General features: G+C 43.9%; 1 protein-coding gene across 2 annotated transcripts in view; it reads right to left on the reverse strand.

Annotated features, from left to right (window-relative positions):
* The window catches only part of grk6 (G protein-coupled receptor kinase 6), a 655,919-nt gene that overhangs the window by 176,889 nt on the left and 463,389 nt on the right, over nt 1-15,641 (reverse strand). For both annotated transcript variants that reach the window (XM_041194284.1, XM_041194282.1), the window contains exons 7-8: nt 4,214-4,277; nt 3,984-4,124 (exon numbers count right to left, since the gene is read on the reverse strand). In XM_041194284.1, the coding sequence (XP_041050218.1) occupies nt 3,984-4,124; nt 4,214-4,277 (205 nt within the window). The remainder of the gene's footprint in view (nt 1-3,983; nt 4,125-4,213; nt 4,278-15,641) is intronic.

Consider the following 15,641-nt stretch of genomic DNA (forward strand, 5'->3'; position numbering starts at 1 on the left):
GTAGGGGGGCAGAGAGTGAGGAGGGCCTGAGGGGCAGACAGCGGGGAGCAGGGGGCAGCGAGCGGGGAGGAGAGGCAGAGAGGGAGGAGTGGGGCAGGGGGCAGGGCGGAGGGGCAGAGAATGGGGAGGGGGGCAGAGAGTGGGAAGGGGGTCAAAGAGCGAGGAGAGGGGGCAGGGAGTGGGGGGTCAGAGAGGAGGGACAGAGAGCGGGGAGGGGGGCAGAGAACAGAGCGGAGGGGCAGATAGCAGAGCAGAGGGGCAGATAGCAGAGCGGAGGGGCAGAGAGCAGGGAGGGGGCAGCTTGCGGGCAGGGTGGGAAGAGAGCGGGGCGAAAAGTGGGGCGGGGGGAATGGTGGGAGGTGGGGAGAGGGGTAGAGCACAGTGGGAGGGTAAGAGTATGAGGGGAGTGGGAGATCATGTGAGGAGGGGGAGATCTTGCATGAAGGGGAATTGCGTGGGGGGAGGGGCAGTGCGCTGAGGGTTAGGGCAAAGGTTTGGTATAAAGGGGGATGGCTAGGCACGCTGATGGGGGTAAGGGGCTTTAGGGTGAGGTTATAGGGATAAGGAGAGAGCTAGGCTAGGGTATGTATGTAAAGTGGGTTAGTGCGAGGTTATGGATTAAGTGGGTAAGTTAGAGAGAGGTTATGGTTGTAAAGGGGGTGGGTTGATGGTAGGTGGGTAAGGGGTGAGTTAGGATGAGGGTATAGTGGTAAGGGCAGTTAAGGCAATGGTATGGGGGTAAGAGGGGTTAGGGTGAGGGTATGGGAGTAAGGGGGGTTGGGGTGAGGGTAAGGGTGTTCGGGTGGGGGTATAGGTATTAGGGTGAGGGTAAGGGTGTTCAGGTGTGGGTATAGGTGTTAGGGTGAGGGTATGGGGGTAAGGGGGTTAGGGTGAGAGTATGAGGGTTAGGGTGAGGGCATGGGGGTTAGGGTGAGTGTATGGGGGTTAGGGTGAGTGTATGGGGTAAGGGGGTTAGGGTGAGGATATGGGGCTAAGGTGAGTTAGGGTGAGGGTATGGGAGTTAGGGTGAGTGCTTGGGGGCTGGGGGGGTTAGGTTGACGGTATTGGGGTTAGGGTGAGGGTATGGGTTTAAGGGGGGATAGGGTGAGGTCTTGGGGGTTAGGGTGAGGGTATGGGGGTTAGGGTGAGGGTATGGGGTAAGGGGGTTAGGGTGAGAGTATGGGGATTAGGGTGAGGCTATGGGAGTTAGGGTGAGTGTATGGTGGTAAGGGGAGTTAGGGAGAGGGTATGGGGGTTTGGGTGAGGATATGAGAGTAAGGGGGTTAGAGTGAGGGTATGGGTTTAAGGGGGGATAGGATGAGGGTATGGGGTTTGGGGTGAGGGCATGGAGGTAAGAGGGTCAGGGTGAGGGTATGGGGGTAAGGGGGTTAGAGTGAGGGTATGGGGTGAGAGTTAGGGTGAGGATATGGGGATTTGTGTGAGGGTATGGGGTTGGGATGAGGGTATGGGGGTAAGGGGGTTGATGGTATGGGGTAAAGGGGTTAGGGTGAGGGTATGGGGATAGAGTTAGGGTGAGGATATGGGGGTAGATTTAGGGTGAGGATATGGGGATAGATTTAGGGTGAGGATATGGGGTTAAGGGGTAAGTTAGGGTGAGGGTATGAGGGTAAGCGGGGTGTTAGGATGAGGGAATGGGGGTGAGGGGGTTAGGGCGAGGGTATGGGGATAAGGAGGTTAGGGTGAGGGAATGGGAGTAAGGGGGGTGAGTTAGGGTGAGGATATAGAACCATTAAACCATAGAAAAGTTACAGCACAGAAGGAGGCCATTCAGACCATCTTGTCCATGCCAGCCCGAGGACACCCAGGTTCCCTTTCTAATCCCACCTTCCTGCACCCGGTCCATAGCCCTGCAGCTTACAGCACTTAAGGTGCAGATCCAGATACATTTTAAAAGAGTTTAAAGTTTCTGCCTCTAACACCAACTTGGACAGTGAATTTCAGACACCCACTACCCTCTGCATAAAATAATTCTTCCTCATGTCCCCCCTACACCTTCTGCCACTTATCTTGAATCTATGTCCCTGGTTCTAGAATTCTCCATCAAGGGAAACAGTTTTATCCTGTCCACTCTATCTATTCCCCTCATAATTTTGTACACCTCAATCAAGTCACCTCTCAGCCTTCTTTGTTCTAAGGAAAATAACTCCAACCTATCCAATCTCTCCTCGTAGCTACACTTTTCTAAACTTGGCATTCTTGTAAACCTCCTCTGCACTCTCTCCAGAGCTATTACGCCCTTCCTGTAATGTGGTGACCAGAACTGCACACAATACTCCAGTTGTGGCCTCACTAGTGTTTTATACAATTCCAATATTATATCCTTACTTTTATATTCTATACCTCTGCCAATGAAGGAGAGCTTTCTATATGCCTTCTTTACAACCTTGTCTACTTGAACTGCTGCCTTCAGGGATCTGTGTACTTGTACGCCAAGATCTCTCATTTCATCTACCCCTCTTAGTATATTCTCATTTACTGTGTAATTCCTGTAACTGTTTGACCTCCCTAGATGTATGACCTCACACTTCTCTATGTTAAAATCCATCTGCTACATAACCGCCCACTCCACCAACCCATCTATATCATTTTGGACATTATGGCTATCCTCTACACTATCCACTACTCGGCCAATCTTTGTGTCATCTGCAAATTTCCCAATTGTGCCCCCCGTGTTCACGTCCAAATCGTTAATATATAACACAAACAGCAAGTGTCCCAACACTGAGCCCTGTGGAACACCACTTAAGACAACTTCCCATTCGCAAGGGCATCCATTGGCCATTACCCTTTGTTTCCTGTTACAAGCCAACCTTTTATCCAGTTTGCCACATTATCCTGAATCCCATGGGCTTTTACTTTCCTGACCAATCTGCCATGTGGGACCTTGTCAAATGCCTTGCTAAAATCCATGTACACAACATCCACTGCCCTACCTTCATCAACCCTTCTTGTCACTTCCTCAAAGAATTCAATCAAATTTGTGAGGCAAGACCTTCCTTTAACAAATCCATGCTCACTCCCCTGTATCTAGTGAAGATTGGAAAATCATCCTCAGAGCATCTGCTATCTCCTCCCTGACTGCCTTCAGCAGCCTCGGAAACAATCCATCTGGCTCTGGTGACTTATCAACTTTCAAGGATTTCTACCCTTCGACTACATCCTCTCTCTTTATGACTATCCCGTCCAATATCTCGCAGTGTTCCTCCTGGACTACTATATCTACATCCTCCCTTTCCTTTGTAAACATGGAGACAAAATATTCATTCAAAACCCTTCCCACAGCCTCTGCATCTACACACAAGTTTCCATCTTCATCTCTGATAGGTCCCACTTTTTCCTTAACTAACCTTTTAGCATTAATGTATTGGTAAAACATCTTTGGGGTATCTTTAACTTTACTTGCTAATCTTTTTTCATGCCCTCTCTTTGACTTCCTTATTTCCTTTTTTACTTCGTCCCTGCACTTCCTATATGCCTCTAGGCTATTTGCAGTGCTTAGTTCTTTATGCCTATCATATGCTTTCTTTTTCTGTTTTCTCTTCCCCTGTATTCCTCTAGACAACAAGGCGGGTCTAGATTTGGCAGTACCACTCTTATTTTTGTAGGGGACATGTCTACTTTGTACTATTAGGATCTTGCTTTTTAGTGCTTCCCACTGGTATGGGGGTTAGGGTGAGAATATGGGGTAAGGCGGGTGAGTTCGGGTGAGGGTTAGGGGGGTTAGGGTGACGGTCTGGGGTTAGGGTGAGGGTACAGGGGTAAGGGGGTTAGGGTGAGGGTATGGGGTTTGGGTGAGGGTATGGAGTTAGGGTGAGGATATGGGGGTAAGGGGGTTAGGGTGAGGGTTGGGGTAAGGGGGTTCGGGTGAGGGTATGGGGGTGCTGCTGAACGGACATACAATTTAATGCTGCTAAGGTTCCTGTTCTTGGTGCACTGCGAGTAAAACCAATCCATGTACTTACTACAAACCTACTGTTCACTTTCTCCAAAATCTCTTTCTCATTTAAAGTCATGACCTCTCCTTTCCTCTTCTTGATTCGTTTCTTCTCCAGCTTCTTACAGGCATACATCTTCCCTGTGGCTCGGTTCTGACAAGCACAGACCTAAGAGGGCGAGGGACACAGAGATCAGAGAGGGAATGCAGGGATTACAAAAAATTCACCTTCAGCTGACTGAAGAACTCAGGACTCACCTCACCAAAGCCTCCCTTTCCCAAAACGCGATACTGACGGAAGTTATGTTTAGTAACAGGCTGTCTGTTGAAGAAAACAAACCCAAATTATACAACAGAGTAACGCATCTAATCATGCAAAGAGAAAGAATGCTGTGAAGACAGATAACAGTAATATTCAGAGATGAGGAAACTGCTGACAGGTACAGTAATAACCAGAAAGAGAGGATACTGCTAACAGATACAATAATAATCAGAGGGGCAATGGATGACAGATACAGTAAAATTCAGAAAGAAGGGAAACTGCTGACAGATACAGTAATATTTGGAAAGAGGGGAAAATGCTGACAGATGCAGCGATATTCAGAGGGAGGGGAAAATGGTGACAAATACATAATATTCGGAGAGGGGAAATGCTGAGGGGTAAGAGAGATGAATTAAGGTGAGGGTATGGGTAAGAGGGGTTAGGACGAGGGTATGGGATAAGAGGGGTGAGTCAGGGTGAGGGTATGGGGAACAAAAACAGAATTACCTGGAAAAACTCAGCAGGTCTGGCAGCATCGGCGGAGAAGAGTTGACGTTTCGAGTCCTCATGACCCTTCGACAGAACTTGCGTTCGAGTCCAAGAAAGAGTTGAAATATAAACTGGTTTAAGGTGTGTGTGTGGGGGGCGGAGAGATAGAGAGACAAAGAGGTGGAGGGGGGGAGGGTGTGGTTGTAGGGACAAACAAGCAGTGATAGAAGCAGATCATCAAAAGATGTCAACGACAATAGTACAATAGAACACATAGGTGTTAAAATTAAAGTTGGTGATATTATCTAAACGAATGTGCTAATTAAGAATGGATGGTAGGGCACTCAAGGTATAGCTCTAGTGGGGGTTTTTTTTTATATAATGGAAATAGGTGGGAAAAGGAAAATCTTTATAATTTATTGGAAAAAAAAGGGAAGGGGGAAACAGAAAGGGGGTGGGGATGGGGGAGGGGGCTTACTACCTAAAGTTGTTGAATTCAATATTCAGTCCGGAAGGCTGTAAAGTCCCTAGTCGGAAGATGAGGTGTTGTTCCTCCAGTTTGCGTTGGGCTTCACTGGAACAATGCAGCAAGCCAAGGACAGACATGTGGGCAAGAGAGCAGGGTGGAGTGTTGAAATGGCAAGCGACAGGGAGGTTTGGGTCATTCTTGCGGACAGACCTCATTTTCACGTGGTCCATCTCTGACACTTCCCTTCCCTTCCTTGACCTCTCTGTCTCAATTTCTGGTGATAGACTGTCCACCAATATCCATTACAAACCCACCGACTCCCACAGCTATCTTGACTACAGCTCCTCACACCCCGCTTCCTGTAAGGACTCCATCCCATTCTCTCAGTTCCTTCGCCTCCGTCGCATCTGTTCCGATGATGCTACATTCAAAAACAGTTCCTCTGACATGTCCTCCTTCTTCCTTAACCGAGGTTTTCCACCCACGGTAGTTGACAGGGCCCTCAACCGTGTCTGGCCCATCTCCCGCGCATCCGCCCTCACGCCTTCTCCTCCCTCCCAGAAACATGATAGGGTCCCCCTTGTTCTCACTTATCACCCCACCAGCCTCCGCATTCAAAGGATCATCCTCCGCCATTTCCGCCAACTCCAGCATGATGCCACCACCAAACACATCTTCCCTTCACCCCCCTTATCGGCATTCCGTAGGGATCGCTCCCTCCGGGACACCCTGGTCCACTCCTCCATCACCCCCTACTCCTCAACCCCCTCCTATGGCACCACCCCATGCCCACGCAAAAGATGCAACACCTGCCCCTTCACTTCCTCTCTCCTCACCGTCCAAGGACCCAAACACTCCTTTCAAGTGAAGCAGTATTTCACCTGCATTTCCCCCAACTTAGTCTACTGCATTCGTTGTTCCCAATGTGGTCTCCTCTACATTGGAGAGACCAAACGTAAACTGGGCGACCGCTTTGCAGAACACCTGCGGTCTGTCCGCAAGAATGACCCAAACCTCCCTGTCGCTTGCCATTTCAACACTCCACCCTGGTCTCTTGCCCACATGTCTGTCCTTGGCTTGCTGCATTGTTCCAGTGAAGCCCAACGCAAACTGGAGGAACAACACCTCATCTTCCGACTAGGGACTTTACAGCCTTCCGGACTGAATATTGAATTCAACAACTTTAGGTCGTAAGCTCCCTCCCCCATCCCCACCCCCTTTCTGTTTCCCCCTTCCCTTTTTTTTCCAATAAATTATAAAGATTTTCCTTTTCCCACCTATTTCCATTATATAAAAAAAAACCCACTAGAGCTATACCTTGAGTGCCCTACCATCCATTCTTCCATTCTTAATTAGCACATTCGTTTAGATAATATCACCAACTTTTAATTTTAACACCTATGTGTGCTATTGTACTATTGTCATTGACATCTTTTGATGATCTGCTTCTATCACTGCTTGTTTGTCCCTACAACCACACCGCCCCCCGCCCCCCCCACCCCCGCTCCACCTCTTTGTCTCTCTATCTCTCCGCCCCCCACACACACACCTTAAACCAGCTTATATTTCAACTCTTTCTTGGACTCGAACGCAAGTTCTGTCGAAGGGTCATGAGGACTCGAAACGTCAACTCTTTTCTTCTCCGCCGATGCTGCCAGACCTGCTGAGTTTTTCCAGGTAATTCTGTTTTTGTTTTGGATTTCCAGCATCCGCAGTTTTTTTGTTTTTATATATGAGGGTATGGGGATAAGTATTCAGTTATATTCAGATAAAGAGGAAACTGCAGACAGATGGTAATATTCAGAGAGGAAACTGCTGACAGAAACAGTAATTTTCAGGAAAAGGGGAAACTGCTGACAGATACAGTCATACTCAGGAAAAGAGGAAACTGCTGACAGATACAGTAATGTTCACAGGGAGAGGAGATTGCTGACAGATACAATAATATTCAGAGAAAGAGGAAAGTGCTGACAGAAACAGAATTCTTCAGAAAGATAGGAAACAACTGACAGATACAGGAATATTCAGAGAGAGAGAGAGAGGAAACTGACAGATACAGTACCATTCAGAGATATGGGAAACTACTGGCAGATGCAGTAATATTCCAAGGGGAAATTCCTGTCAGATACAATAATATTCAGAGAGGGGAAACTGTTAACAAACACAGTAATATTCAGAGAGAGGGGAAACTGCTGGTGGATAGAGTTATATTCTGAGAAAGAGGAAACTCCAGAAAGACACAGTAATATTCAGAGTGAAGGGAAACTGCTGACATATACAGTTCTATTTAGAGGGAGGGGAAACTGCTGACAGGTACAGTTATATTCAGAAAGAAAGGAAACTGCTAACAGATACAGTAATATTTAAAGTGTGGAAAAACAGTAATATTCAGAGGAAATTGTAGACTGACAGTAATATTCAGAGAGATAGGAAACTGCTGACAGATGCAGTAATCTTCAGAAAGAGGATGAACTGCTGACAAATGCAGCAATATTCAGAAAGAAGAGGAACTGCTGACAGTACAGTAATATTCAGAGAGAGGGGAGACTGCTGACATAAACAGTAATATTCAGAAAGAGAGGAAACTGCTGACAGATACAGTAATGTTCAGAAAGAGAGGAAACTGCTGACAGATAAAGTAACGGGGGTGGGGGTGAACTGCTGACAGATACAGTAACATTTAGAGAGAGAATAAACTGCTGACAGTTGCAGAAATGTTCAGAGGAAACTGCTGACAGATAAAGTAATGTTCAGAAAGAGAGGAAACTGCTGACAGGTACAGTCATATTCAGGGAGAGGAGAGACTGCTGACAGACACAGTCATATTCAGAGAGATGCAAGACTGCCGGCAGATACAGTAATATTCAGAAATAGAGGAAACTGCTGACAGATACAGTAACAGAGAGGGGGAGAACTGCTGATAGATGCGGTAATATTAAGAGAGAGAGAGAGCAATTTTATGACAGATAAAGAAATTTTCAGGGGGAGAAGAAAATGCTGGCAGATGCAGTAATATTCAGAGAGGGAAGACTGCTGACATATACAGTAATATTCAGAAAGAAAGGAAGTTGATGACAGATACAGTCATATTCAGAGAGAGAGACTGGAGAGTAGACAGATTCAGTAATGTTCAGAGAGGGAGGAGACTGCTGACAGTTCTAGTCATATTCAGAGAGGGGTGACTGCAGACAGATACAGTAATATTTAGAGAGAGAGGAAACAACTGACAGATGCAGTAATGTTCAGAGACGGGGAGACTGCTTACAGAAACAGTGATATTCAGAGAGAGGAGACTGCTGACAGATACAGTAATATTCAGAAAAGGAGAAACTGTTGACGGAAACAGTAATATTCAGAGAGAGGAAACTGCTCACAGATATAATAATATTCAGAGAGGTGGGTCTGCTGACAGATACAGTAATGTTCAGAAAGAGAGGTATCAGCAGACAGATACAGTCATATTCAGAGAGGGGAGACTGCTGACAGATACAGTCATATTCAGAGAGAGGAAACAGCTGACAGATACAGTCATATTCAGAGAGCGGAGATAATATTCAGAAAGAGAGGAAGCTGCTGATAGATACAATAACATTCAAAAAGAGAGGAAACTGCTGACACATACAGTAATGTTCAGAGAGAGAGGACATTGCTGACAGATACAGTAATATTCAGAAAGAGAGGAAACTGCTGACAGATACTGTCATGTTCAGAGAGGGGGGAGATTACTGACAGATACAGTAATATTCAGAAAGAGAGGAAACTGCTGTCAGATACAATAATATTCAAAGAGAGAGGAAACTGCTCACACATACAATAATATTCAGAGAGGGGAGACTGCTGACAGATACAGTAATAGTCAGAAAGAGAGGAAGCAGCTGACAGATAAAGTAATGTTCAGAGAGAGGGGACATTGCTGACAGATGCAGTAATATTCAGAAAGAGAGGAAGATGCTGGGAGATACAGTAATATTCAGAAAAGGGGAAACTGCTGACACAAACAGTATATTCAGAGAAAGGAAACAGATGACAGATATAGTCATATACAGCCAGGGGAGACTGCTGACATATACAGTAATATTCAGAAAGAAAGGAAGCTGCTGACATTTACATTAATGTTCAGAAAGAGAGGAAACTGCTGACAGATACTGCCATGTTCAGAGAGAGGGGAGATTACTGAAAGATACAGTAATATTCAGAAAGAGAGGAAGCTGTTGACAGATGCAGTAATATTCAGAGAGAGGAAACTGCTTACTGATACAGTAATATTCAGAGAGGTGGGTCTGCTGACAGATACAGCAATATTCAGAAAGAGAGGTATCAGCAGACAGATACAGTCATATTCAGAGATGGGAGACTGCTGACAGGTACAGTCATAATCAGAGAGAGGAAACAGCTGACAGATACAGTCATATTCAGCGAGAGAGGAAACAGCTGACAGATGCAGTAATGTTCAGAGACGGGGAGACTGCTGACAGAAACAGTGATATTCAGAGAGGGGAGAATGCTGACAGATAAAGTAATAACAGAGAGAGGAAACTGCTGACACATACAGTAATAGTCAGAGAGGTGATACTGCTGACAGATACAGTGATATTCAGAGAGAGGAAACAGCTGACAGATATAGTCATATAAAGAGAGGGGAGACTGCTGACATATACAGTAATATTCAGAAAGAAAGGAAGCTGCTGACACATACATTAATGTTCAGAAAGAGAGGAAACAGCTGACAGATACTGTCATGTTCAGAGAGAGGGGAGATTACTGACAAATACAGTAATATTCAGAAAGAGAGGAAACTGCTGACAGATACTGTCATTTTCAGAGAGGGGGGAGATTACTGACAGATACAGTAATATTCAGAAAGAGAGGAAACTGCTGTCAGATACAATAATATTCAAAGAGAGAGGAAACTGCTCACACATACAATAATATTCAGAGAGGGGAGACTGCTGACAGATACAGTAATAGTCAGAAAGAGAGGAAGCAGCTGACAGATAAAGTAATGTTCAGAGAGAGGGGACATTGCTGACAGATGCAGTAATATTCAGAAAGAGAGGAAGCTGCTGAGAGATACAGTAACATTCAGAAAAGGGGAAATTGCTGACAGAAACAGTATATTCAGACAGAGGAAACTGCTGACATATACAGTAATATTCAGAAAGAAAGGAAGTTGCTGACAGGTACAGTCATATTCAGAGAGAGAGACGAGACTGTAGACAGATTCAGTAATGTTCAGAGAGGGGGCAGACTGCTGTCAGTTCTAGTCATCTTCAGAGAGGGGTGACTGTAGACAGATACAGTAATATTTAGAGAGAGAGGAAACAGCTGACAAATACAGTAATATTCAGAGAGAGAGGAAACAGCTGACAGATGCAGTAATGTTCAGAGACGGGGAGACTGCTGACAGAAACAGTGATATTCAGAAAGAGAGGAAACTGCTGTCAGATACAGTAATATTCAGAAAAGGAGAAACTGCTGAATGAAACAGTAATATTCAGAGAGAGGAAACTGCTCACAGATATAGTAATATTCAGAGAGGTGGGTCTGCTGACAGATACAGTAATATTCAGAAAGAGAGGTATCAGCAGACAGATACAGTCATATTCAGAGACGGGGAGACTGCTGACAGAAACAGTGATATTCAGAAAGAGAGGAAACTGCTGACAGATACAGTAATATTCAGAAAGAGAGGAAGCTGCTGAGAGATACAGTAATATTCAGAAAAGGAGAAACTGCTGAATGAAACAGTAATATTCAGAGAGAGGAAACTGCTCACAGATATAGTAATATTCAGAGAGGTGGGTCTGCTGACAGATACAGTAATATTCAGAAAGAGAGGTATCAGCAGACAGATACAGTCATATTCAGAGACGGGGAGACTGCTGACAGAAACAGTGATATTCAGAAAGAGAGGAAACTGCTGACAGATACAGTAATATTCAGAAAGAGAGGAAGCTGCTGACAAATACAGTAATGTTCAGAGAGAGGGGACATTGCTGACAGATGCAATAATATTCAGAAAGAGAGGAAGCTGCTGGGAGATACAGTAATATTCAGAAAAGGGGAAACTGCTGACAGAAACAGTATATTCAGAGAGAGGAAACAGATGACAGATATAGTCATATACAGACAGGGGAGACTGCTGACATATACAGTAAATTTCAGAAAGAAAGGAAACTGCTGACAGATACTGCCATGTTCAGAGAGAGGGGAGATTACTGGAAGATACAGTAATATTCAGAAAGAGAGGAAGCTGCTGACAGATACAATAATATTCAAAGAGAGAGGAAACTGCTGTCAGATACAATAATATTCAGAGAGAGGAAACTGCTCACAGATACAGTAATATTCAGAGAGGTGGGTCTGCTGACAGATACAGCAATATTCAGAAAGAGAGGTATCAGCAGACAGATACAGCCATACTCAGAGAGAGAGGAAACAGCTGACAGATGCAGTAATGTTCAGAGACGGGGAAACTGCTGACAGAAACAGTGATATTCAGAGAGGGGAGAATGCTGACAGATAAAGTAATAACAGAGAGAGGAAACTGCTGACAGATACAGTAATATTCAGAGAGAGGAAACAGCTGACAGATATAGTCATATACAGAGAGGGGAGACTGCTGACATATACAGTAATATTCAGAAAGAAAGGAAGCTGCTGACACATACATTAATGTTCAGAAAGAGAGGAAACTGCTGACAGGTACTGTCATGTTCAGAGAGAGGGGAGATTACTGACAGATACAGTAATATTCAGAAAGAGAGGAAGCTGCTGTCAGATACAATAATATTCAAAAAGAGAGGAAACTGCTCACAGATACAATAATATTCAGAGAGGGGAGACGGCTGACAGATACAGTAATAGTCAGAAAGAGAGGAAACAGCTGACAGATACAGTCATATTCAGAGAGCGGAGACGGCTGATAGATACAGTGATATTCAGAAAGAGTAAACAGCTGACCGATACAATCATATACACAGATGGGAGACTGCTGACATAATCAGTAATATTCAGAAAGGAAGCTGCTGACATGTACAGTAATGTTCAGAAAGAGAGTAATCTACTGACAGATACAGACATGTTCAGAGAGAGGGGAGATTTCTAACAGATACAGTATTATTCAGAAAGAGAGGTATCAGCAGACAGATACAGTCATATTCAGAGAGGGGAGACTGCTGATAGATACAGTCATATTCAGAGAGAGGAAACAGCTGACAGATACAGTCATATTCAGCGAGCAGAGATAATGTTCAGAAAGATGACATAATCAGTAATATTCAGAAAGGAAACTGCTGACACATACAGTAACGTTCAGAGAGAGGGCACATTGCTGACAGATGCAGTAATATTCAGAAAGAAAGGAAGATGCTGAGAGATACAGTAATATTCAGAAAAGGGGAAACTGCTGACAGAAACAATATATTCAGAGAGAGGAAACAGCTGACATAAACAGTAATATTCAGAGAGGGGAGACTCCGGACAGATACAGTAATATTCAGAAAGAGAGGAAACAACTGACAGATGCAGAGAGGGGAGACTGCTGACATATACAGTAATTTTCAGAGAGGGGTGACTGCAGACAATACAGTAATATTTAGAGAGAGAGGAAACAGCTGACAGATACAGTAATATTCAGAGAGAGAGGAAACAGCTGACAGATACAGAGAGGGGAGATTGCTGACATATACAGTAATATTCAGAAAGAAAGGAAGTTGCTAACAGATATAGTCATATTCAGAGAGAGAGAGACGAGACTGTAGACAGATTCAGTAATGTTCAGAGACGGGGGAGACTGCTGACCGTTCTAGTTATATTCAGAGAGGGGTGACTGCAGACAGATACAGTAATATTCAGAAAGGAAACTGCTCACAGATACAGTAATATTCAGAGAGGTGGGTCTGCTGACAGATACAGTAATATTCAGAAAGAGAGGAAACTGCCGTCAGGTACAGTAATATTCAGAAAAGGAGAAACTGCTGACAGAAACAGTAATATTCAGAGAGAGGAAACTGCTCACAGATACAGTAATATTCAGAGAGGTGGGTCTGCTGACAGATACAGAAATATTCAGAAATAGAGGTATCAGCAGACAGATACAGTCATATTCAGAGAGAGGAAACAGCTGACAGATACGGTCATATTCAGAGAGCAGAGATAATATTCAGAGAGAGAGGAAGCTGCTGACAGATACAATAACATTAAGAGATTTAGGAAACTGCTGACACATAAAGTAATGTTCAGAGAGAGTGGACATTGCTGACAGATGCCGTAATATTCAGAAAGAGAGGAAGCTGCTGAGAGATACAATAATATTCAGAAAAGGGGAAACTGCTGACAGAAACAGTATATTCAGAGAGAGGAAACAGCTGACATAAACAGTAATATTCAGAGAGGGGAGACTCCAGACAGATACAGTAATATTCAGAAAGAGAGGAACCAACTGATAGATACAGTAATATTCAGAGAGAGGGGAAACAACTGACAGATACAGAGAGGCGAGACTGCTGACATATACAGTAATATTCAGAAAGAAAGGAAGCTGCTGACAGATACAGTCATATTCAGAGAGAGAGACGAGACTGTAGACAGATTCAGTAAGGTTCAGAGAGGGGGGAGACTGCTGACAGTTCCAGTCATATTCATAGAGGGGTACTGCAGACAGATACAGTAATATTTAGAGAGAGAGGAAACAGCTGACAGATACAGTAATATTCAGAGAGAGAGGAAACAGCTGACAGATACAGTAATGTTCAGAGACGGGGAGACTGCTGACAGAAACAGTGATATTCAGAGAGGGGAGACTGCTGACAGATACAATAATATTCAGAATGAGAGGAAACTGCTGATAGATACAGTACTGTTCAGAAAAGGAGAAACTGCTTACTGAAACACTAATATTCAGAGGGAGGAAACTGCTGACAGATACATTAATATTCAGAGAGAAAGATAACAGCAGACAGATCCAGTAATGTTCAGAGAGGGGGGAGAGGGCTGATAGTTCCATTGATATTCAGACAGGGGGGACTGCTGACAGATACAGTAATATTCAGAAAAGGAGAAACTGCTGACAGAAACAGTAATATTCAAAGAAGGGAGACTACAGACATACAGTAATATTCAAAATGAGAGGAAACTGCTGACAGATACAGTATTATTTTAAGTGTGGATAAACTGCTAACAGATACGGTCATATTCAGAAAAAAAGGAAACTGCTAACAGATACAGTAATATTTTAAGTGTGGACAAACTGCTGAAAGTAATCAGATGAAACTGCTGAATGATAGTAATATTCAGAGAGAGAGAATACACTGCTGACAGATACAATAATCTTCAGAAAGAGCATAAACTGCTAACAGATGTCGGAATATCCAGAAAGAAGAGAAATTGCTGACAGAGCCAGTGATATCGGAAGGAACCTGTTGACTGATACAGATTTATTCAGAAAGAAGAGAAAAGACTGACAGATAGAGTAATATTCAGAGATAGAGGAAACTACTGACAAATACAGTCATATTCAGAAAGAGAGGAAGCTGCTGACAGATAAATTAATATCCAGAGAGTGCGGAGACTGCTAACAGATACAGTAATATTCAGAGAGACGGGAGACTGCTGACAGGTACAGTAATATTTAGAGAGAGAGGAAACAGCAGACAGATAGAGTAATATTCAGAGAGAGAGGAAACAGCTGACAGATACAGTAATATTCAGAAAGAGAGCAAACTGATGACATACAGTAATATTCAGAAAATGAGAAACTGCTGACAGAAACAGTAATATTCAGAGAGAGGAAACTGCTGAGAGATACAGTCATTTACAGAGAGGGGAGAATGCTGACATATACAGTAATATTAAGAAAGAAAGGAAACTGCTGACAGATACAGTAATATTCAGAAAGGAGGAAACTGCTGACAGAAAGAGTAATATTCAGAGAGAGAAAACTGCTGACATATACGTAATATTCAGAGAGATGAGACAGCTGACAGATATAGTGATATTCAGAGAGAGGAAAAAACTGACAAATACAGTCATTTACAGAGAGGGGAGAATGCTGACATATACAATACTATTCAGAAAGAAAGGAAGCTGCTAATGGTTACAGCAATGTTCAGAAAGAGAGGAAACTGCTGACAGATACAGTTGTATTCAGAGAGAGGAAACTGCTCTCAGATCAAGTAATATTCAGAGAGAGGGAAGACTGCTGACATAATCAGTAATATTCAGCAATATTCAGGAAACCGCTGACAGACACAATAATATTCAGAGGGGAGACTGCTGACAGATACAGTCATATTCAGAAAGAGAGGAAGCTGCTGAAAGATAAAGTAATATTCAGAGAGAGGGGAGAGTGCTGATAGATACAGTGATATTCAGTGAGACAGGTGACTGCTGACAGGTACAGTAATATTCAGAGAGAGGGGAAACAGCTGACAGATACAGTAATATTCAGAGAGGAAACAGCTGAA

This window comes from Carcharodon carcharias, chromosome 8 (genome assembly GCF_017639515.1).
Source record: "Carcharodon carcharias isolate sCarCar2 chromosome 8, sCarCar2.pri, whole genome shotgun sequence".
NCBI classification, from domain to species: domain Eukaryota; kingdom Metazoa; phylum Chordata; class Chondrichthyes; order Lamniformes; family Lamnidae; genus Carcharodon; species Carcharodon carcharias.